Consider the following 24580-nt stretch of genomic DNA (forward strand, 5'->3'; position numbering starts at 1 on the left):
GGACATATACATATATGAAATGACGCATCCAGGGATATACAGGGGACCTTATCCTCCACTCCAGTAATGTCTGAGGCCAAATTAGATGAATATGTTTGCCCCTTAATAGCTGGTTGTACCTCAGTTCTCCAGGACTTTTACCATTCCTGAAGCTATGCTCATTTTCCTCTATAAAACTGGACTATGAGCTTGGTCCTCTGTTCTATTTTGTATTGCTCTATATCATCCAGTAAGCAAGCACATATATTTCATTAAGGTTCTGTCTGACTGCTTCAGGGATGCCCTGGAGCCATTCTGAAACAATGCAGCCTCGGATGCCGCCTGCTTACTGCTTTGTCTGTGTTAGAGACAAACTTTACACACCTAAGGACATATACTTAGGTTTAATTTATTATGTCTCTTCCATTTAGTTCAGTGGAGCTTCTCCATGATATTTGATTTTATCTGAAATCACAAATAGTTGATTTCTGGACCGGTAAACTGGGAGTGATTTTGTTGCTGCAATTCTGCTTTCACTTTTCACTATTTACATTTTGTTTTTGGTTATGAAAATGATTTACCTTGTAGTATATGTGTGTGGGGTAGGGCAAGTTAAAGGGGAGAGTAGCTTTTTGTGGCTTGAGTACAGTTTCATGTGCCAGTTATACTGGGAAATGAATCCTCTAATTAGCATTGGAGCATTTTATCATTGTATCATACTTTAATGTTCATAATATATTGAATGTAGGAAATAGCTAGACCCATACCTCCCTTCTTCAAGAAGGAAGTTACCATACCTTGGTTTTAAAGGGATGGTTACTTATGCTACTCATTTCCTCATATTACCCATCCTGCTGTCTCCTACATAGAGAGGAGAAGGCTAGGGCGGCCTTCAAAGGGTATGATTGTAGTTCAGGCTGCTATGTGGGAAAACTGATTCTCACAAGAGACTCTGTTGGCAAAAGTAGGTTTTCCCATTGACAGAATCAGATAGCAGCATTGTTCCATAATGGAAGAATTGTTAAAGCTGTGGTATGAGGAGTTCTACTTTAGCTTTTCTTTAGCCACGCCATTGACCATTTCCTTTCCTGGGTTTATGTGACCCAACAGTGCTTATCTATGCCACTATGCTATCACTATGATGCTGGATTTCCAGTGATCTAAAAGAGATATACATTATATCTAGATCTAGATCTAGACCTATAGGTGATATTGATATCTTCCCTATTAGGTACAAGCTGGGATAGTGGATATTGTCAGGAATACATGGTATATGCAAGGACCCCAGCCCTTGAGAAACTTACGGCTGCTGATTTAAGTCATATATGAACATGAAGATAACTATATAAAGCAGAATATGATGTGTCATCCCAAGTACCCTCACTCAAAAATGTCCCTTCAGTAAACGTCACAGAAATTTGCACAGCGTATTCACATGCTCTGGTATGTAGGAAAGAATGAATCAGAGGATATCTTAGAACATCCACAACATCTTTCTCTAGTATTTGTGATCCAGGTTTGCTTTAGAAGCCTAAACTTTGATATACCCTTTGCTATTCACCAGGCCTCAGCTTTCATGAAGATTAATTATTTGAGTCTACGAAATTAAGTGTGCAGCAGTTTGTAACCATTGCATTGGGAAATCTCCACTTAGCTGCTAGAGGGCAGCAAGAGCTGCTACAAAAGCATTGCAGGCTCTTTTTGGTGTTCAGCTGTTGTGCTTAGCAAGCCCCAAACAGCTATAATTTTAGTCCATGGATAACCATGCAAAAATAATTTGGAATCTTCAGAGACTTTTTCTGGCAAAGCCTCTTTCATTCAAGAAACTAAGGTTCCGAATGTGTCCACAGAGAAACATTTGGTTACTTTTGTTATCCCAAGGGGTGTGGGAAAGGCCAAACTCCTATTTATCTGTTTTTCTAGTAAAGTTTGTGTAGGATAACTGTGCACAACTATGAATTTCAACCTCTTGCAGTTACTATAGCATACAGTCCAGTGTGTACTATCCCTAAATACATTTCTGGCCTGGTAGATGAATGCTGATTTCCCAAAGAAATGTGATAATATAAAGCGATGAAAAATGTCTAAATTTAAGTCTATTAATAACATTCTTCTTATCCCTTTGTCGACCTTTCCTACTGAATAATTAAAAAATCAAGATCTTACAAAAATCTGAATCATTAAACAAATCCAGTTCCCACATTGGACATGAACAAAAATGTATGTCTTACTTTACACTATAAGTCCATCACTTCTCTGGAAGGAGGTGAGTAACATGTTTCATGCATAGACATTTAGAAATGGTTTGTTATTGTTTTGATAATAGTTCTAAAATCTTACAAAGTTGTTTTTCTTTAAAAATTTTGCTGCCAGTATATAAATTATTTTTCTATGTTGTTATTCTCATACAGATTTTTAAAATAAAGTTCCGTTACCTATGCAAACCTGATTGCAGAAAGGAACTGGGGGAAAAGGTGATATAACTTCATCAAGAAATCATTATTAATGAGAAGAAGAAAAAAACCTTTCATTTAAGATTTTCTAATTTAAAAATCCTTTCTCTGTGGAGAATTGTTCTAATGATTGGCATATACCTTAAGTAATAAACATATTTCTTGATTTCTGTCAGGGTTGAAAATTTTTTATTCAGGTTAATTTTTTGAGGGTGTGAGTCAATGATGTAATATTTGTTATGTGTTGAAACACCGAAATTTATGATTGTTGAACCTCAGAAAAATGATAAATTCTATTTTGTTTACATTCTTCATCACTACCCTTCAGCAAGTTAATTGTACTTTCCTCCCCAAATAGTCTAAATCACTAGGTTTTTTTTCACATTTTTAATTTAAATTAACAACCACCTTTTGAGAAATATATAAAATAGTATTTTTCTGCAATTCACAAATACAGAAATAGAACTAATTAAAATTTAAACAGCATAGAAACTTACAACCATAGGACAGTATAAATGTATATCACCATATAAGATATCTTACAGCATTATAGAAGGTTGGAACTGGAAGGAAGAGATCATCAAGGTTGACCTGCTTCATTTTACAGATGAGGAAACTGAGACCTAGAGATATTTGGAGTTACCTAAGATCACTCAGTAAGTTGCAGAGCTGTGACTTGAATCCAGGCCTTTTGACTCCAGGATATATATTTGTTTTGTTCCAGTAGCCCACTCCTATGTAGGAGACAACAAATGTCTAGCTATTACTAAATGAAATTGCTATTAATATACTCCCTCTTATTCCCAGTTTACTAAGTAATTTGGAAATTGTGCTTTTCTACAATTTTTAATCTTTTGTTGTTGTTCAGTCATTTCAGTCATGTCTGACTCTTTGTGACCCTCTTTAGGGTTTTCTTGGCAGATACTGGAGCAGTTTGTCATTTCCTTCTTCAGCTCATTTAATAGATGAAGAATCTGAGGCAAGCAGGGTTAAGTGACTTGCCCAGGATCACACAGCTAATAAGTGTCTGAAGTCACATTTGAATTTGGCTCTTCCTGATTCCCTGGCCCAGCACTCTATCCACTGTGCCACGTAGTTGCCCTAATTTTTAATCTACTGGTGCTATATCAAGGTAGAATTCATTAGGCTATTTGATTTTCTCCTTGTGCCTGTAACTGTGGGATTTTAGTAAATAAAAAAAAAACTTTTATTAAGTACCTACTGTGTTCCAGGCACTATGCTAAGTAAGGCAAGGAAAGACCAACTGTGTTGCATAATGAATAGAGGGCTAACCTCATAGAAAAATCTGAGATTAAATTCTCCCACTTAACTATTCTGGCTATATGACCCTGAGTAAGTAACTTAAACTTCTCAATGGCCAAGACAACTCCGATATGCATTTGTACAGGGAATTAGTTCTCTATACCAGTAAATCACATATCACATTAAAAAGAAGAAAAGAAAGAAAGAAAAAAGAAAGAAAGAAAGAAAGAAAGAAAGAAAGAAAGAAAGAAGAAAAAAGAAAGAAAGAAAGAAAGAAAGAAAGAGGGAGGGAATAAGGAGGGAGGGAAGGTAGGAAGGAAGGAAGAAGGAAGGAAATAAGGAAAGAAGGAAGCTAAGTAGGAAGGAAGTAAGAAAGGAAAGTAAAGGAAGGAAGGAAGAGAAAGGAACGAGAAAGAGAGGGAGGAGGGAAAAAATCACTTAAGGGTTTTGTGAACTGCAACAGGAAAAAAAATACATCTTTATTTTCACTTACCTCCAACTGAAATTGAGCACTTCCTTAAAATATAAATATAGAAAATAAATTTCATTCTGAGAAGGGGTCCATAGGTTTCATCAGTCTACAAAAGAGATCCATAACACGCACAAAAGAATTAAGAACAGGGCTCTCATTTTATAAATGAGTAAACTGGAATCTAGAAAGGTTCAATGACTTGCCTACAGCCACACAGCTTGTTAGTGGTAGCTCAGACAAGAACGTAAGTCTCTTGACTCCATTGTTCCTTCCATTACACCATATTACCTCTTTTTGCCACAAACCCATATTATTTGTGGAGCTCCCAACAAAAAAGTCAAAGTCCTATTTAGGTGTCATCTCATCATTTGTATAATGGGGGAGGTGTATTGTTGAGCAGCCGAACCCTTTTCAGAGCCTGCCTAGTTGAGATGTTACTTCCCTGACAGTAAGACATTTACGCTCAGATAGAAAACCACTGCATGCACCCAACCCCCCCATCCCCCTTCTCAATTATTTTCCCTAACAATTAATGCTGTACTAACTTGACACTCTTTTTCCTTGTTTGGCTTTGTAAACCATCATCCTTTTTTCTATTAATTCCAGACATTAATATTTTCTTTCACGCAAGTGCTGCTATTCACCCGTGAAGCAGTTTGAACATTATGTAGCTGTCAAGATGCCTAGGGATTACCCAGTATGCCTTGCCTGTGAGAAAGTGACACCACTGAGGCCTAGTTTTGAGATGTTTATCTTGAGAGTAAGCTGACAGGCATGAAGGCCTGATCCCAGAGTGGCAATTTCATTTAATTAAAGGCTTCTTTTTATTATAGTTTTTTTTCCCACTGTTTATATATATATATATATATATATATAGATATAGATATATATATATAGATATATCTATATATATCTATATATATATATCTATATCTATATATATATATCTATATCAGAATGATTGTTAAAGTCTGACTCACCAGAGCCCCTCTGCTGTACAGTAAAAGGGGGAGGGGGTACACTATGTTGCTTACCACCATTTGAGAATGGCTTAGAAAGCATTCATTTTACCATTCTTCTCAATGCTCTTAACTGACTGAGGCCAGAATGGGAGAAAGGGCTGGCATTAGTGTTTCATAGTAACTAAAATTATAGGGCAGATATGCAGATTATTGGGGAAGGTTTTGTCCAAAAAATACTTTTTCCAGTATGACCTTGGCCCCATACCCTTGAACTATTGCCCCAATTACTCTATTCAAGTCTTTTTTTTGCTTGTTTTGGGTTTTGCTGGCCCATTTGTGGAGTGGACTTTCTTCTTAAATAGAATAGCTGAAAAGTACTTTCACTTTTCAGTAATACAAAACAGTTTGGCTAAATAGGCAGATAAAGGTGGCTGAAGACAAATGTAGATTGAAGAATTTTAGGAATTAAAGATTTAATATATTTGGTGGCAGAGTATTTGAATTTATTTTATAACAGTCTTTTTAACCTGTAAGTAATATTGTACCTGATTTCTAGAAATATAAACATTTCCAATATGCAGTTATTGAATGTAATTTTCATTTCCATTTAAAAATATGTGTGTGTGTGTGTGTGTGTGTGTGTGTGTGTGTGTGTGTGTATATCAGTTTCTAAGTTTAAGTTGATATTAACATTATTCTTAAAATAAATGTAACTTTTGAAAGTATACTGGCAAAAGCTTTTATTTCTGTGTAATTGCCGCACATTTTCCAAAAAATTAGATTTGGTACATGCCTTTGAAACCTCATATTTGTCCCATATATGTAGCTAACAATACTATACTAACATCGACTGTTTGTTAGCCAGTGGGTTTTTTTTTTACCTAGTGGTTTGAATGTTACAAACATTTTTGTATTGGAACATTTCTCATGTCTTCATTGTAATTTGGGTTCAGAGGCTGTTGTAATAAGTGATTCTCTTAATCCCCTTGGGGTTCAGTTTAAAAGCACCACAGTAGGTGCCATTGCAGGTCAGAGATGTCAGGTCTGCAGCCAGCTGAGTAACTGGTTTTAAGTTCAGCTGGCCCTTCTGGAACAATATGTTAGGGCTTTATTCCAGGTGCAGAGAGTCAAAAAGAGATATTGACTGTCAATTTAATCTCTACGCCCTCCTTTTCAGTGACCGTTGTTTAGTCACATCTTTTGAATCTCAGTGGCTTCAGAGATTTTTTTTAAAAGAATCTGCAGGTCCTGTAGAGTCAACCATCTGGCCATGCTCTTTAAAGTGGTTTCTTTCCCTTTTGCTGACACCCTGCTGTTCCTGGGAGGTACGGCCTTCTTCCCATGATTTCTGACACTGTCACTTGGTGCCTGTGAATTTTTTTTCTTGAATTAAAAAAGAAAGAAAAGAAAAGAAAACAACACAGAACAAAACTGAGAACTCTATTCAGATGCTACACACTGAAGGGGCAGAAGGAATGTCATTTATCCTGACACATCATCTTTTTTTCTTTCTTGGCCCCCAGGGCCCTCCATATATAAGAGGACTTTCATTGAGACTTTGTGGATGTGGGTTGAGTCTTGAGGGGGCGTAGAAGAACTTTGTTTTGTGATTCCTTGATTTTTAAAAATATCTTATTTCTTCCTGTTCCTTTTTGGGTTTCTTCTTAAAGGTACAAGTGATCCATATGTGAAATTTAAGCTGAATGGCAAGACCTTGTACAAAAGCAAAGTCATATACAAGAACCTGAACCCAGTTTGGGATGAGATAGTTATATTGCCAATACAAAGCCTTGATCAAAAGCTGCGAGTTAAGGTAACCAACTATGGCTGTGACATTTTAACATTGCTTTTGCTTGCCCCTTTTATTTCCTCTGTTGAGGATGAAAGACAAAATTAATTTGAAAAAATGAGTACTTTATATTCAAGTGCTGTGCTTTTAAGATTTGAATACAGGACAAAATTTTGTATACTGATGTCCTTTGCACTCAAGATTATTGGGATATGAGCTACAGAAACCTTTAGTTAGGATAATTTTCTCTGCATTTAAGCTTTCAGAACATAGAAGTTATTACCTGTGATGCAGTGATGATAAGTAATAAAGGTTTCTTGCTAGAAATATGTTTGTACTTAACAGAATGTTAAGGTACCAGTTGCAAGCAACAATTGCTCTAACATCTGTGTTGAAACAGCCAGATGAGTTTTGCTACAGAAATGTATTTAACAAATCTATGCTTATTTGACAAATATGTTCCAAATGGGAAAAAAAATCTACTTGAAAATTACATGTGAAAAGAAGTATGTAAAATGGTCATGCATATGAATTGGGCTTTTTATCATTTTCTTTGGATGTTTCAGGAGGTAAAGGTAAAAGAGATAAAATCCCTGAAGTGAAGTGAATGCTTCCTCTCCTAGGGATCTCTTAATTGTGTCTTAAACAAACACACATATCATTATACATAATATATTATTTATTATAGTGTAATATAATATAGTATAAATGTGTATCTATGCACATAATAATATAGTATATTATTAATTAGTAATATAGAATATTATATAGAGTTCTATATAACTATATATTTTATATGCAGATTTTAAAAAATCAGTTCATAGTCACTCTCATGTTTTATCAGATAATGCTTTTAATAATATATTTGATAGCTATGAGCAAACCATGGATGATTTTTATTTTCTTCCCTTTCAGGTATATGATCGAGATCTAACTACATCTGACTTTATGGGTTCTGCCTTTGTAGTCCTTAGTGACCTTGAGCTTAATAGGTACAGTATCTTTCTAAAATGATTTTCACAAGAAGAACATAGGAAGAGATAATGAGACAATTTTTACCACAGTATATTAGTAGTTATATTTCATCCAAAAGAAATATATTTGAATTTAAATCTTTGGTGATATGATAAGTGAAGGGGGTCATACCATTTGGTAAAAATTTGGATTGGATTTTGAATCACTTATGTGACATGATTTACAAAGAACAAGCATATATATTAAAGCTAAACTGTCACCAAAATGACTAGTAGGAAAAGTAAAGAAAATAACTGGCTAGTTGTTAAGATATTATTGAGCAATTGATTTAATCAATTCTTCTCCCAACCCTCTACTTCTCCTACTCCACCCCCCACTTCCAACACCTCTCCTTAGCTGAATTGGGTGATGATTTTGGATATTGTGCCATAGTTTAAAAGCAAAAGTAGAAGAATTTTTCCATAATTTTCTAATTTACATTATAACATATCCTTTAGTTCCGTATATCTGAAAATGCTAATGCTATTTATTATTGTTTGCCTTTAGAACAACTGAACATATTTTAAAATTGGAAGACCCAAACAGTTTAGAAGAGGACATGGGGGTTATTGTTTTAAATCTAAACCTGGTAGTGAAACAAGGTGATTTCAAGAGAAATGTAAGTGACGGGAATGTGTGTGTGTGAAAAGAAATCTTGACTTCCATCTTTGATTACTCTGCTATTAGATTAAATATTGAGATCTGTACACTTATTTTTATGTTTTATTGATGTAGAGGATCTCTTGGTGTACTCTGCCATTGGGAACAGCCTCTTCTCTGCAATTAATAGTATTAGAGACTTGCCTTGCACACTGAAAGATTATATTATTTATCCAAGGACACACAGCCAGTATGTGTCGGAGCTCAGATTTGAACCCAGGCCTTCCTGATTTAAGGTCCACCTATGTACTTATTATATTATGCTGCCTCTCAGTTATCATTAAAAAGCAATGATTCAATTTATAAGTGGTTATATATTATACTTCTCCCTAGAAGAAGACGCTGTAAAGAGAAAGTATGTTCATTTTGGTTGTGCATATTATTTTAGAAAACTATAAAGAACATATGTAGCTTGTGGTTTTAGGGTTATGTTAATGATAGTCTAAATGATGACTGTAAGTATGTTTTGACAGTTTTGTTTACAATTTATGCTAGATTCCAAATGACCCATACAGTGCTCAGCTGTGAGGAATAATTTCCTTGATCTAAATGTTGCATCATATAGTTGTTACAGTGTTAAATATAAACTCATAGAACTGTAATTTATTTTAACCAACATGTTTTCCATTCATATCTTCTTCAAGATATACTTTTTGAAATATTAGAATTTGCTATAAGTGAATAAAAATAACAGTGTGTATAAATTATAACTAGGTGAAGAATTCCAGGTAACAAACAATGATTTCATCACAGTATTTATGAAGCACGATGTGGATGTGTTCTTTAAATTTATTTTATATTCAATATATTTTATATTTATATATTCAATATATGTTATATTCTATTGACTCTTTTTAGAGAATTAAGCTGTCATAAAAATATTTTTATGATGGATCCAATGTGTAAAGCAATTTTAAAAATACCACCACCTTATAGATGAAAAAAAAAGATGAAATGTGAGTTTACTGGTTTTTATTTTCAGAATAAATTGTGCAAACCTGGGTTAAATTAGATGTTCATCAGTTAATAAAATACTTAAATCTTAAAAAAATAAGTTTATATGTGGGGAAGGGAGTGATTATTGGAAAAGGCATGGGGTTTGGGTACAGGATGATAGAAATGAACTTTATATTTTCCCTTCATTTACCTTTTATAATTTTTTGCTTTTAGTTATCACTACTTTTTGTAATTATCTGAGGGAATTTTACTTTATCTAATAAAATCACACAGGCTTGTAGACTACAGTAGAAGTGAGATGACTACCTAGAATTTCTAATCCCTTATATAAGAATGGTAGAAGAAAAATGCCCAATGTGTATTCAGCATAACTAGGCATGCTTTTTGTCTATGGGTAGACTGAAGCAACAAGGTGAAATAACCTCACCAAAGTCTCTTCTGGCATCATTTGCAGAACTGCAAACAAAATACCAAGTCCTTGTTTTTATGTGTAACTTGCTTGACCATCCATTTGTTTTTATTGGGAATTGAAGTTGTGCTTAAAGTATTTACACAAAATTTAAAATACATTTTGTGTGCTTAGAAAGATTTTTTAAGTATACATAAGACTGGGATGATCTGATGGAATGTCAATTACCTGAGGATCTCCTGGATAAACTTAGTTTTTCTGACTCAAATTTCTTATGAAGGTACTTCATAATAATCTTACTACAGAGAAGAATAACTACAAAACCTCTATATGCTGTACAAAATAAGTGTTGTCTGGAGTAGCCTAAGTCGAAGGGTATCTAAAATATGGTGTATGCCAAATTGTCACAAATAATCAGGTGCTGTGATGCCTTGAGAAATTTACTTGTGTTTATGTTGGAGTCAACAGATGCAAGAGCATTACTTTGTAGGAGGAAGGTTAAGTTGGAGGTGATAGAACCAGTATCAATATACTTGGAATCTTAAAGAAATTAATTTATAAAATTTATGATCTAATTGCTTGAAAAATAATAAAACAGGAATTAAATTTAATATTCAGTTTGGAGTAATGCCATTTGTTGACCTTGAGATTTCAGTGGGGAAAATGGACTTTTAATGAAGAAAATAGCAAAAATACTACTGTAATGATATTTCTGATTTCAGTCTATGAAACGTATTTTCCTCTAAAAGTTACTTGTAATCTCATTCATACTTTGTTGGGAAAGTGTATTGGGAGAGAGAAACATAACATTTACCCAAAGAGTCTCCTCCCCACAATAAACATACCATCATACAAATAATACTAAATGTAGTATGCTTGATTATATCCATAATCAAGATGTAATCTCTAGCATTTATTCAAGTTTTAGCAACCAGTTAGTTGTTTAACTAAGCAGAGTGGAGCTTTACTGAATCAGGCAACAATAGGAATAATGAAAGAATAATATTGAAATAGGATTTTAATTATGAAATATTTTCAACTTGGGTATGACAAATGAGTGTTAAAATGGAGTATGTGTTAAAGCTTCCTCCTGTCTGAAAAAATGTTCTTTCCCTCAGTACTTAAGTAAATTAATCTCCATTTTTTTATTCATTAAGTAATGATCCAGATTCTTCGTAAGTTAGATTTGTGTGTATACACACATACATACACATGCACATACACACACACATACATACATATCCATGTATGTGTATTCCTATGAATCTTTTCCCAACTCTCTTTTAAAATAAATGTTCCATGCTATCATTTATTTATGAGACCTCTCAGAGTTGTATTTCTAAATGGTAGACAAATTTGATTGTTTCAGCCATCTTGAGGACGGATACTAATCAATGAGATCAAGTAGATTTCATGTATTGGATTCTGAACTTGTGTTTGAAGTCTGAATAGTATCTGGAGATACTTTATCTTTGTGATTTTTTTTTTCTCAGCTTGGTACAAAAGTGTAATTGTTTTTATGTGAATTTTTTCAATTGAATTTCAGACATAGATAATGTACTACAGAAGACTATTGTTTTCAACTCTCTCACTGTACTTTTATTGGAACTATCAGAAAATTATTTTATTAAAATTTCTTTATTTCTGAAATACTTTCCTTTGTAAAATAATGCTCACCTTGGCATCGAATTAATTCTGTTTGATTCTGATGAATTAGCTAGAAACTATTGTAATTACAACCCATTTTATTGTTACTAACAGTTCTCTTCCCCCCCCCTTCATTTATTTACATGAAATTTTGGGGAATCCTACTCAACAATTCTTAGAGATGGTCAAATCGGAAGAGGTTAAGTGCAAGTAAGGTAATTTTACTTTTTTTCCTCTTAAATTGCTTAATAAATTCTTTTAAGGTAATGTTTATATAGTCATAACCTAGAGAAACTGAATTATAGGCATAGTAAGATACATTTTTTCTGACATAATTTTTCTGATAAATGGGGCATAATGAATCTTTCTAATTGTATTTACTAAATAAATGACTGATACATTTCAACACTGGAACATGCAAACATTTATACAAAATTTATAGTAAACAAGACTGAATAAAAAGATAGCACATTCAAGTGTGCTTCAGTTGAGAACCAGGAGTACTTCTTCAATTGACTATTATTTTTAGTAATAATGTTTTCCTTACTCTTGGATACATTTAATTTTCTTACATTTCTTTTAATTAAAGGGTGTTTAACTTAGTTTAATTTTTTTTTAAATTTTAGTTCAGTTTTTTGTTTTAAGTTAACTTTAGTGATAATAGAAGCATAAATATTAGAATGTTAATTGAGAAAATTATGTGCTATCTTTTGAAAGCTTATATTGAGTCCCTTCCAGAAATCTGTATTGTATTTCTTTCGAGTGAGCAATTACCTAAAAATCTTCATGAAGGAATATAAAGTGTGTGTGTGTGTGTGTGTGTGTGTGTGTGTGTGTGTGTGTGTCTGTGTGTATAGCTTCTGAACTTATGCTGGAAGTCTATATGTATATGTGTATATATGTATATGCATATACACATATGCATGATATATGTGTGTGCTATCTTATTCACTCAGTCTTATTTGCTACAAATTTTTTACAAATGTTTATAGCTTCCAGTGTCATTAAAACTCTTTTCAGTCCCAAAGTAATTTTTAAAAGAAATATTAGGATATTTTTAACTTATATAGCCAAATACTAATACTAGAAAATATTTAGGGTGGTTAGGCAGAAATGAATAATCATTTCAGCAATTTTGAGTTGACTAATGTGAAACCAAAGGCAAATTATTAAATTCATCTGAAAACTGTTCTGTCAGGTAAATTGCCTTGTTCTGTATCTGTTGTGTCTATATATGTGTGGTATAGTATAAAATGGGGCACTAGAAGTCAATAAAGCTGGATTCTAATTCTTAGCCTGTCACTAACTGGTTAGATGACCTCTTTGGGTATCAGTTTCTCCAACTATAGTAAAATATCTGAATTATATCATCTCTAATATCAATGGCAACTATAAAAAAGTTTGAGTGTTTGTACACATATACATGTACATCTTTTAAGTTTGCAGCTCTAATATATGTGGAATGTGTGTGCATGTGCCTAAAATGTATAAAAAGATATTTTAGGTCTGACAGTTGCTAGATGCTCACAAGGAAAAAAAAGTTTAGTGCTTCAAATTATGCTCTTTGGTTTTCAGAAGAGCCAAAGTTCTGTCTGTGTTATTATCTTGACATATTATATAATCTTTGCATTTTTGGATCCTTTAAAAATAACTTAAGATAAAGCTTTATGTTATCCTGGCAAATCATTTGGTTCCCAAGGCTCTGGTCAATGTCTTAGAATCTTTTAAAGTAAAACTAAAAGGTGCCAAATAATGGTATTGGATTAGGGAAAATATCATGATTCATTTTCCTAAAAAATTCCCTAAACTTTTGCTTTGTTCTATTATAGTCACTAGAGGGTAGAAGAGCATCAGTTCTCACCAAAGAAGGCCTGGTTCAAGCTCTCACACATTAAGAAGAGTTTCTGTAGCCATCTGAAACAGTAAAGAATTTCCCAGAATGCTTTGGTGAAACCTGACAAAGCAGTATTTTCTAGTTTATTGATTCTGCTACTGCACTAAAAAACTAGTACTGCACATCAATAACCATCTTTAGTTAGGGAACTCTGGTCTGTGCAACAGTACTGGCAGTTTGTGGAAGAACATAAAGGCTAGAAAGAAAAATTGTGAGCTTGGGGAATATTGGAGTCTAGGGAGGACAGGAAAGGTTATGGAAGAATGGTCAAAGGAGTGGAGTGGGGTAAAAAAATGTTGATGGCCTGGATAAAGATATCAAAAATATGAAGGAAACATGGGATCCTGGAGAGCAGTATTATCTATATTTGCAGAGCTTGGTGATAGCATTCCCAATTCTCCTTCTACTATTAAAAAAAGGCTTAAAAATCATAGAGCACCCAGGGAATTCTTACTACATAATATACCATATGGTAACTGAATTACTCCAGAATATACAACTAAAGAGAGGTGTGTGTGTACCTGAATATATATGCACTACATACATACATACATACATACATACATACATACATAATACATATACACATATGCATATATACACACACACACACACACACACACACACACACATAGATACCCCCAAATACATATCATGAATATACTAATCAATGATTGGGATTATTGCTTATATGAGGAGGGGAAATGAGAAATGATTTACATTTTTTAATACAAACATATGGAGAAATCCATAGTCACTCATTAAAGACTAACAAAAGGTAATTTAGACAAATATGTGCCAATTAATTTTTGCTCATTTAGGGTTTTTTATATTCTCCAACATTAAATTTTGAGTTTTCTCCTATAATATTTTTTAAAACGCATTCCATAAGGATTTTAAGAGAACAGAGATAATTAAAAAGTATCCCAAATTTTAGGGGTTCTAAGTGACTGTGTTAACTGTGAAAAAGTTGACTTGTTCACCTCAATTTCATTTTACTGATAACTTGGCTTTGTATCCATAATTGCATCCACAATTGTATGAGTTAAATTGCATCATCTTAACCCATCAAACAGAAAGTTCCAAAGCATTACACCTCTGTGGTCTTTCTTTCATACTCTTTTCTTGACATTATATCTCAAGTTTTAAAACAGAATGTGTGAAGAATATTTTTAGTAGACTTGGGAATGAATCTGAACTCTTTGCTATCATTTTCCTATCTTTAAAAAAAAATAACATCAAGATGAATTCTCCCTTTCACTGAAAATTAAGTATAATTGCAGATAGAAGGTCTGCGTTGATAGTGTGTGTGTGTGTGTGTGTGTGTGTGTGTGTATGTGTAGCTATATGTAATCTGCAATACAGATAAATTTACAGAGTTTGCCAAATTTCAATTCTATTTTATATTTTGATGCTATTAATTGTAGATAACTGATAATTGCAATTGATATGTCTTAAAGTTTGAAAAATATCATTACTACATGATCTCATTTGTTTCTCCTAACTACCCCTTAAAGCAAGTAATATTCTCATTATTTTCCCAGTCTTGTACTAAGGAAACCAAGACAGAGAGGCTTCAGTGACATCTCTATCATCACAGAAGTACCTAATTAGTATCTCGGGTCCCTTCTAACTTCAGCAATCTTTTGACCATACCACATGTTTCTAGATATCATAAATGAACCACTGTTTGTCTTATTTTCCTTAAGCTCCTATGTATAAGATCTGAGATCCAAAGAGGAATATCTAAATGTAATGAGGTACCCTTCATGTACAACAAAGAGAATTCTTTTAACTCACTCTGAGAACATATACTGTGAGATACTGGTTTTTAATGGTGCTGAGTTAACCCAGAACTTTCTGTACACTCACTTGGCCTCCCTTGTGACCAGCAGCATGGATTTGTGAGCCAGCTGAATGTAATTTAGCACTCTAGCCCATGTGGAGCATTGTTTTGTTGTATGAAGGTCGATATAAGGGCTGAACCCTAGGCTTGTGACTCCCTCCAATAGCATCCTGCTATTTCCAACATTGGAAGTTCTTGGTTACCATCTAAGTAGCTTGTTAAGAATCCACTGCTGATGCTTTCTTTGTCACTAATTTTCTGTCCCTGAGATGATGGTCTCAGTCACCAGTATCCAGGCAGGCAGTAGTACTATGAAAGGGCTAGGCAAATAAACAATTTGTTTTGCTTGGGGAAACTCTCCCTTTGACATGCAGGAGGGTCTGCCAGTTTGAGTGACAGAGTTGTGAGCTATCCCTGTTCTGTTTCCATGTATTCAAGTCAGAGTGAACTGATTGAATAAATTGGCTAAAAGGTTATTTCTGAATCCTGAGAATTAATTTATCATGAGGCATAGTCATATTCTCTCCCACACTTCTCATCCCGCTTTAATTTTGTTTGTCTGCCTCAGTGTATTTGATTTTTCTAGAAACGCCCTTTGGCATTGGCACATCTCAAGGAGCAAACTCAGATGCCACTGGGTCCAGTGCCATCTCAGCCATCTTCCTGTCAGCTTAAATGGCTTTTCTTCTCCCCTTTCCCAGAGGGCAGCTGCCTCCACTGGCTGATTTGCTTGCCTAATGAGTGATACTCTGGAATTCTTTTTGCACATCATGGTGGTTACAGTCTTGACTTTGACCTAGTCAAAGAGATTTAAGTTCTTTAGTGCCTTCCTTCCTTCCTTTCTCTCCTTCTCAGGCCTTTCCTCCTCTCTCCCCCTCTAACCATACTCAGGCTGCCTTCAGAGTACAATGTAATGCATCATTTTCATTTGATATCTCCCTACCTGCTTATGTATTTTGTAGACTGTAATTTGCAGAAAGAGTGACTTGATGTGGGTTTGAGCACTTTCTTGGCTGGAAATTGTTTTAAACATTTTTAGCCACATGGTAGCTTTCTTAGTATGTGAATAGCTAGATATATAAGAAATTTTTTAAAGACGATGAGGAAAGAAGTAAGGAGAAGTGCTATTTATCTATGATATTATACTGCTCTGTGACTACAAAGGAAAGGGAATATTAGTGGTTCATTCAGATATGGTTTTTTGTTTGTTTGTTGATTAGTTACTTTTTGTATTAGATCAGTGGTTTTGTCTGTTTAGAGAGCTCCTGGTGAGGAACTCCCTCTATCAATGTAGAATGACTCCTACTAGGTCTTAAAGAGTTGCCTGGGGCACTGAGAGGTGACCTGCCCAGGATCACATAGCCAATATGTGTCAGAAGTGGTTCTTCAATCTAGGCTGTCCTGTTTCTTACGTCTGCTATATTTATCCACCACACGTGGTGTCAAATTCAAATAGAATCAAATCCCAGCAGACACATGTTGACTTAAAAACCACAAATTAACATTATCTATGTCACATTGTAACTTTATTAATATTTGTTAAATATTTCCCAATTACATTTTCATCTCTTTCAGGCTTCACTCAGTGTTTTGCTGTCAGAGAGTTTGACGTATCTGCACCATACCACACGGACCATTACATATTACATATTACATTGTTGGGAAAAGGAAAAATGATTCTCCCCCTCCTCTCCAAGTATATTCAAAGATTGCTCATTCACACGCTCTACTTATTTATTGAGTAGGAATCCCTAAATTTAAACACATTGGATTTGTATGTGATTGTACATACTGCTTGTGAAAATTCTAACCTATTTTTACATCTCACAGTTAGAGACAGATTATAAGAGGCAGAGAGAGAATATATTTCCTCTTCCTTTTCCATTTTCACTTCAGTCACACATATTCTCAACCCAATTCTATTTCCCATTCAGAATCCCATCTTACTCTCTTAAAAAAGAAAAGTTTTATTTTTCCTATCCTGAAGTTATGGGATTGCATTTGTAATTTTGCAGATGTATTTGTAAAGACAGCTACGTGGCTCTGTAGGAGTAAATAGTGAAATAAGACTAGTAGTCCTAGTAGGACTAGTTAGTTCCATTAGCTAGTAAAGGTATTAGAGCCAGGGTAAGGCATAACTTCTATCTGCTTCAGTTCATTTTTAAAAAATCTTTGTTCATTTGTCCAGGGATCGGGAATTAAAGATGCTTCCCCACATCCCTTCATCCCCTCTATACCACCAAGTTCTCTGCAAACTATAAAGATGCTAGTGTTCTAATACAGAGCCTAGGTTAAGCCTGGCAGAAATAGGTTAGTGGTAATTGACTGATTTTAATTGTAAAAGGTTGAGCTTCTCTATTTCAATGTTTGATATGTTAATGCATTGGTGGTCTCCCTAATGGGGATAATCCCCCTACTGATATGGATTATGACGTGTCTGGGCTTCTCATCTTGTATTATTCTTATGCTTCTACAACTACTGTTACTATGACTATTGCTATTATACTAACATTATTAGTAGCACTATAACTATATTACTAATACTACTGCTGCCATTGCTACTACTGCTGCTGCTGTTGCTACTACTATTACTACTACTGCTACTGTTACTACTACTCTCAAGCCCACTGCTGCTGCTGCTACTACTGATTCCACTACTACTATTACTACTGCTGCTGCTTCTGCTGCTGCTACTTCTGCTACTAAATTACTACTTCTAATAGTTAAACATAAATTGTACTTAAAGGTTTACAAAGTGCTATATATGTTATCTTATTTGATCTTCGTAACAGCCTTGTGAGGCAGGTGCTATTATTATCCCTATTTTACAGATGAGGACTCCAGGAATACCAGACCACTGAGCTGTTTCCCACCCAGACATACCTACCATAATGTAGGGAAGCATATCTACCATAATGTAGGGAAGCAACTATGTTCCTGTATTCCCTGCTACTGGGAGATTAAGAGAAGTGGGTTGCTTGAACTCAAGAGTTCTGAGCCACAGTAAAACTAAAGTACCTAAGTGCTTTCCAGCATCACTGTGAGGACCCTCCCCCCAGTAGTGGGGGCCCACCAGGCTCTGTAAGGAAGGGCAAATATGTTCAGGACTGAAGTGGAGGAGGTCAAAGCTTCGGTGATGATTATGAGTGCATCAGGCCAGTGAGGGACATTACTGTACTTCTAGGCAAGATAGGGAGATCTAGGCTGGGAAGGAGGAGAGAGGAGCAAAAAGGAGAGGAGAGGAAAATGATAACAAGACCTGGTAACATGCTCTGCGGGTGCTGTCAGGGCAGAAAAAATTCTCATCCCAAGTCTTTGGCACTGCCAAATGTTCAATATCAAACAAAGATATGTTTTATTAGTGGAAATCACATTAAAGAGCCATTTGTGACCACTGTGCCTTAAGGACCATGGGTCCTTCCCACTGACTTGCAGCTGAAATTTCTAGATACCTTATCTCCCTATATTAGAATGTAGGATCATTGAAAGTAGAGACTATCATGCTTTTTTTTTCTATTTGTATCCACAGTCTTTTACACAATTTGATTCATTTCGCTGGACTTTTACTTCCTCTATAGGATGACAAAGTTGGGTCAAATGATTTGTAAGGTATCTTTCAGATGTAATCATAATTTTAGGAAGGACATTTAAAAGGTAGAATTTACCTTGTGTACATACCTTGTGTTATGCCTGATTCTGTTAGCTCCATTTTCTTGTCTCCCTTTGATGCACTGATTAATATACAGTGTGATTTCACAGTGATGATCCACCAAGACCTGACCTCTGAGAATTTGGAAAACTGAGGTTAAAAGATACACCGTTGGTGAAATATAATAATTAAAGCAAAGGTGAGCTTTTAAGTTTGAGGACATTGCTTGGCACTGGATTACATTAGTTTTTAGAGCATTGTTGCTGATCATTGAGTAATCACAAAGAAGTCCTGAGAAAAGGAAGACATTGTGACAGAGGACAGTGTTTGAATTTCGGTTCTCTGGCTTTTTGTGCAAGTTTAAGTTCATACCTACAATTGAGAAAAATATGAAAAATCTCCTCTTAGCTTGTCTGCCAGCCTCAAGTCTCAGCCCTTTCCAGTTCATCCTCCATATACTTGCAACAGACATATATTCCTAAAATGGACAGTTGACTATATCACCTATCAGCTCATTAAGCTACAGTGCCTATCTGTTGCCTCTAAGATCGAATACAAGCTTCGTCCTTTAAAGCCCTTGACAATGTGATTACAACTACCTTTTAAGGCTTATTACACATTCTCTTTTCATACAGTCTATGATCTAGTCAAGTTGTCTCCCTTGTTATTCCTTAGACATGATATTCCATCTCAAATCTTCATGTTTTGTACAGACTTTACTCCTTCCCTGTAATGTATTCTTTCTTGCCTCCACTCTTAAAAATCCTTAGCTGCTTTCAGATGTCAGATCAAGTACTCTCCTACATAAGGTCTTTCATGATCCCCTCACTTTCTAGTGCCCTGTCCCCAAAATTGCATTGTATTTATTAACTTCTTACAGATTTTGTTTGCACTTATACATATGCATGTAGTTTCCAATGATAAAACATGAGTTCTTTGAGGGCAAGGACTATTTGATGTTTGCCTTTGTATTCCCAGTGCCTAGCACAGTGCCTAGCACAAAGCAGGCACTTAATAAGTGCTTGTTGATTAATTGAAATAGCTCAAAATCTACCACCATTTACACAACTCTGAATCCTAGTTCAATATTATCAAATAAGAGCCAAATCACATTTGGTTAGTGTATTGTATGCTCCAGGCATTTTGTGGTAATTAAGCATTTCCCTTTGCTTTGACCAAGAACTATGGAATAAGTAACCTCTACAGGCAAAAGCATGTTGGTCTTCTTTTCTTTTTTTAAAGGAAATAACTTAATGATGACTACCTTACTGTTTAAGTAGACTGAATTCCACATAAAACTTTTTTTAGCTAATGGTGTACATATTTGTGTGACCAAATTATTTTACTTAGACTTCATTTTAAAATTTAATCGTAGAACTACACATAAATCCTTACAAAATCATTTAAGGGAAAAAAATAAAACTTAATTTCCCACACAGGACATGGGAACCAGGAGAATTTATGCCTACAAAATCTGCTTCCTCCAACTTAAAGAAGCTGTTTAGTGTTATCTCTTTTGGAGGTCTGTTCCATGGAAGCATGGATATCCTCATGTCATTCCATAAAGTTTGTTGACAGGGTATAGTAGTTTCACATGATGAAAGTAAGGCCAGGGATATTTTGGGGAAGTGTTTTATAAACTGAATGTTCTTCCTTAACTCTTTCAGATTAGTGATCATCATAGGAATCATCTCTAGGTTAATGTTCACATTCTTTCTTAGATATTGTTAAAGAGGTATTTTTTATCTTCTTTATAGCATTGGCTACCTAGTTCCTAACAAGGACTTGGGGAAATTTTTTGTACATCAGTTGAATTAAAATATTATTAAAATTACTTCCTTTTTGTCAACACAAACCCCTCCTCCAAAAAAATGGCCTTTGAGAGCTCTGAGGACAGTTCTATTATTGGAGTTGGTAACCTCTGGCATGTATCAATCAAACAATCAATTACATATTTATCAAGTACATATGTGCTAGGCACTAGGGATATAAATACAAAGAATGAAACAGTCCCTACTTGCAGCAACTTACATTCTATGAGAGAGACAACATGTGCATATATAAAAAATAAAGTGAATAAATAAAACTATAGTAAGCATTTAAATAGATGGTATTTGATGTTCAATTTAATCCTTTCAACTAGCAGTTGAGGGCTTTAGTAAAGGCTTCATGTAGAAAATGGTGCTTAGTCTGAGTCTTAAAGGAAGAGAGAGTACTCTGTGAGGTAGACTTAAGGAGGAAGTATATTGTAGGCATATGAGATGACCATTTCAAAAGTATGAAGTTGAGAGATAGAGCATCATGTGTGAGGAGCAGAGAGAAGACTGGTTTGGCTGGATGGAAGAATGAAGCAGGCTAGGAGGGAGTAATGTCCAATGAGGCTGAAAAGATAGGTTGGGGCTAGGTTGCTTAGGGCCTTAAAAGCTAAACAGAAGAATTTATATTTTGTCTTGTAGGCAACAGGAATCCTCTGGAGTTGATTGAGTAGTGAAGTCACATGGTTTAGATTGTAAGGAAAATTTCTGTGGCAGCAGTAAGATGGACTAGACAGGGGAGAGATGAGGCTGGGAGACCAATTAAAGGGCCTTTGCAATCATTTAGGGGAGAGGTGATGATGACAGGCTAGAACTAAGATGGTAGTTGTGTGACTAAAGAGGGCAAGGTGGCCTCATTTTCCAGTCCCTGATTGCCACTCGTATTTGCTAAACTGGTATCTATACCTTCCCATTGCAGCCCTTGTCCTGGGCTTCCTAAATTGTTCTACATATTTCAAAACATAATGACTGCATAGCAGGAAAGCATTTATCTATGACTATATGACTTTCCCTATCCTATATTTTTAAGAAATACATTTTAATTAATGCTCTTTTTCAAAATTAGTTTTATCATTATGTTTTATTTTTTAGCATTATACAAGTTTCCTAATGTTTCCCTCTTTCCACCTCCTGGCCCTCAAAGAACAATTCCTTAATCAAAGAGCAGGAGGAGAGAAAAAAAAGTTCAAAAAAACTAACCAACATGTCAAAGAAGACTGATATTTTTTAAGTGCATAACACCCATAATATCCTCTCTTTGCAAAGAAGTGGGAGGAAATGCTTTATCGTATCTCTTCTTTGGAGTCAAATTTGGATGTTATAATTTTAAAGTTTTTAGTTTTGATATTTTTGTTGTTGATATTTTCCTCTTATGTTGTTGTAGTCATTGTATATCATTGTCTTGATTCTACCACTTCAGTTTGCATTAGTTTGTATAAGTCTTCCTATTCTTCACTGTATTCATAACTAATTGGCTCTTACAGCACAATAATATTCCATTATATTTATGTGGCATAACCTTTCACTTTTATATCATTGAAATTCTTGATTTTGCCTTGTGTAATTATCTCCATACCTTGTTTGGTTAAAAATTCATTACCTAGGGGGCAGCTACGTGGCTCAGTGGATAGAGCACCAACCCTGGATTCAGGAGGACCTGAATTCAAATCCCACATCAAACACATAACACTTACTAGCTGTGTGACCCTGGGCAAGTCATTTAACCCCATTGCCTAGCTAAAAAAGCAAACAAAAAAAAATTGTTGCCTAGCCATGGCTATTAATGGTACCTACTTTGATTCTCTTCTGCTTTTTTAATAATATATATATGTATATATATATATATATATACGTATGTATATATATATATAAACATATATATATATATATATATATATATATATATATATATATATCTTTTTTTTTTTTGGGTAGGCCATGGGATTAAGTGACTTGCACAGCTACTAAGTGTCAAGTGCAGCCAATACTCTATCCACTGTACCACCTAGCTGCCCCCAATAGTATAGCTTTTAATATTCAGGTCACATTATCCAGAATTTATTATAGTATATGGTACAAAGTATTGGTCTAAACCTAATTTCTGCCAGACTATGTTCAAGTTTTTCAAGAAATTCTTGGCATATTCCCCAGACAATTTATGTTTGGGGATTCTTCAGTTCAGATATTTTTGATTCTTCCTTCTCTAGTGACTGTTTTGTTGATCTACTTTTTTATATTTTTACAAGTAACAATTTTGATGAAGTCTGCTTTATAACATGATTTGATATCTGTAAGTGCTATTCTTCCTTCATTATTGTTTTTCATTGTTTCCATTCATATTTTAAATCTTTATTCCTCCTAATGAATTTTGTTGTGTTATTGAGCTCTGTAAAATGTCCCCTTGGTAGTTTAACTGGTATTACATTAAATGTGTGAATCAATTTGGATAGTATTATCATTTTTGTTACTATGTTAGAATGTTTCATGGTCCAGTTTGATATCATCTAGGTTATGGGAAAATATCAGACAAAGAAACTTAGGTTCTAGCACTATCTAGCTCTTTGATCGAATTAATAGTGATAGCATTTATACTTCAAAGGCTTCCAATTTCTTTGCCAAGGGTACTCCTTCTACCAGTACACTTCACAAACCCGCTTTAACTTAGTACATGATATATGAACTTTACGAACTTAGCTAGTCCAGCCTTTGGATAATAGATATGTCATTTGTCAATATATATGAAATTTATCCAACTTGCTAGCACCCAACACATGACATAGATGTTGAGAATCCACCTCCATGCCGTGAGATATTAGAAGATTTCAATGGAGAAATGATTATGATGATAATTATCATTATAAATTTATGTTAATGTGGCATTTTACTATTTATATTTATATTCATTTTATCTTACAATTCCCTGTGAGGAAAAGAAAGAAGAAATTATTATTTCCACTTTATAATTGAGGAACCTAAGACTTAGAGAGATCATGACTTGCCTCAGAGAAAGAGGGGATTTTACTAATTTTGGCATGTGTTTCCATTATATTTCACTGCCTCTCTTATATTCTCTCCTTCTGCAACCCTTTGGTAACACCAATGACTAATGCTCCATGCTGTAATTTCAGCCTCATTCCATTTTATACATTAGCAATGGCAATAATCCCTTCAAGGTTATTTTTTTCTTCAAAGTTTTAAAATATGATTTATTTCAACATGAGCATCTTTAATAAGATTCTCTTATACTTTATTACAGAATAAGGAAATTTTAGAATTGTAAGGAATTTTAGAGATTAACTCATACTCATAGATAAGAAAATCTTATCCAATGTCACAATTGCTTAGGAGCAAATGTGGAGCTATAGCTTAGATTTCCTCAGTACTAGTCCATAACTTGCTACCCACTCTGCCATGTTAGTCTCTTTACTCATAAATACTGAAGTATGTCTGTACCTTCTTGAGAGCAGTGTATATATCCATTTCCATTTGCATTACAAATAGATTAGAAAAGCAGATTAGCTGTTTTATGAGGTTTATACTAGGAAAGACAAAGCACTGTATCAAATTGTTCTAAAAATAAAGAGTTAGAGTAAAAACCAACTCAACGTATGTTCATCTTTATTTTATATATTTTTCAGGGGCAGGTTATTTTCCTATGTGAGGATAGTTCTTACAATGCTGCCTGATTTTTCCATTTATGTAAAGTTCCACGGTTCAAGTTGAAGGTAGTAAAATAAGTACAGTGTAATATAAAGGGGTTGGGGGAGAGACA

The 24580-nt window shown here is 34.5% G+C and overlaps 1 protein-coding gene across 4 annotated transcripts in view; it reads left to right on the forward strand.

Annotated features, from left to right (window-relative positions):
* MCTP2 (multiple C2 and transmembrane domain containing 2) overlaps window positions 1–24580 on the forward strand; it is a 285321-nt gene that overhangs the window by 107196 nt on the left and 153545 nt on the right. For all 4 annotated transcript variants that reach the window (XM_078151162.1, XM_020964224.2, XM_020964238.2 and 1 more), the window contains 4 exons: window positions 6800–6942; window positions 7834–7910; window positions 8440–8551; window positions 11785–11820. In XM_078151162.1, coding sequence (XP_078007288.1) covers window positions 6800–6942; window positions 7834–7910; window positions 8440–8551; window positions 11785–11820 — 368 coding nt within the window. The remainder of the gene's footprint in view (window positions 1–6799; window positions 6943–7833; window positions 7911–8439; window positions 8552–11784; window positions 11821–24580) is intronic.

This window comes from Phascolarctos cinereus, unplaced genomic scaffold, assembly GCF_003287225.1.
Source record: "Phascolarctos cinereus isolate Bilbo 61053 unplaced genomic scaffold, phaCin_HiC Scaffold_3;HRSCAF=262, whole genome shotgun sequence".
NCBI classification, from domain to species: Eukaryota; Metazoa; Chordata; class Mammalia; order Diprotodontia; family Phascolarctidae; genus Phascolarctos; species Phascolarctos cinereus.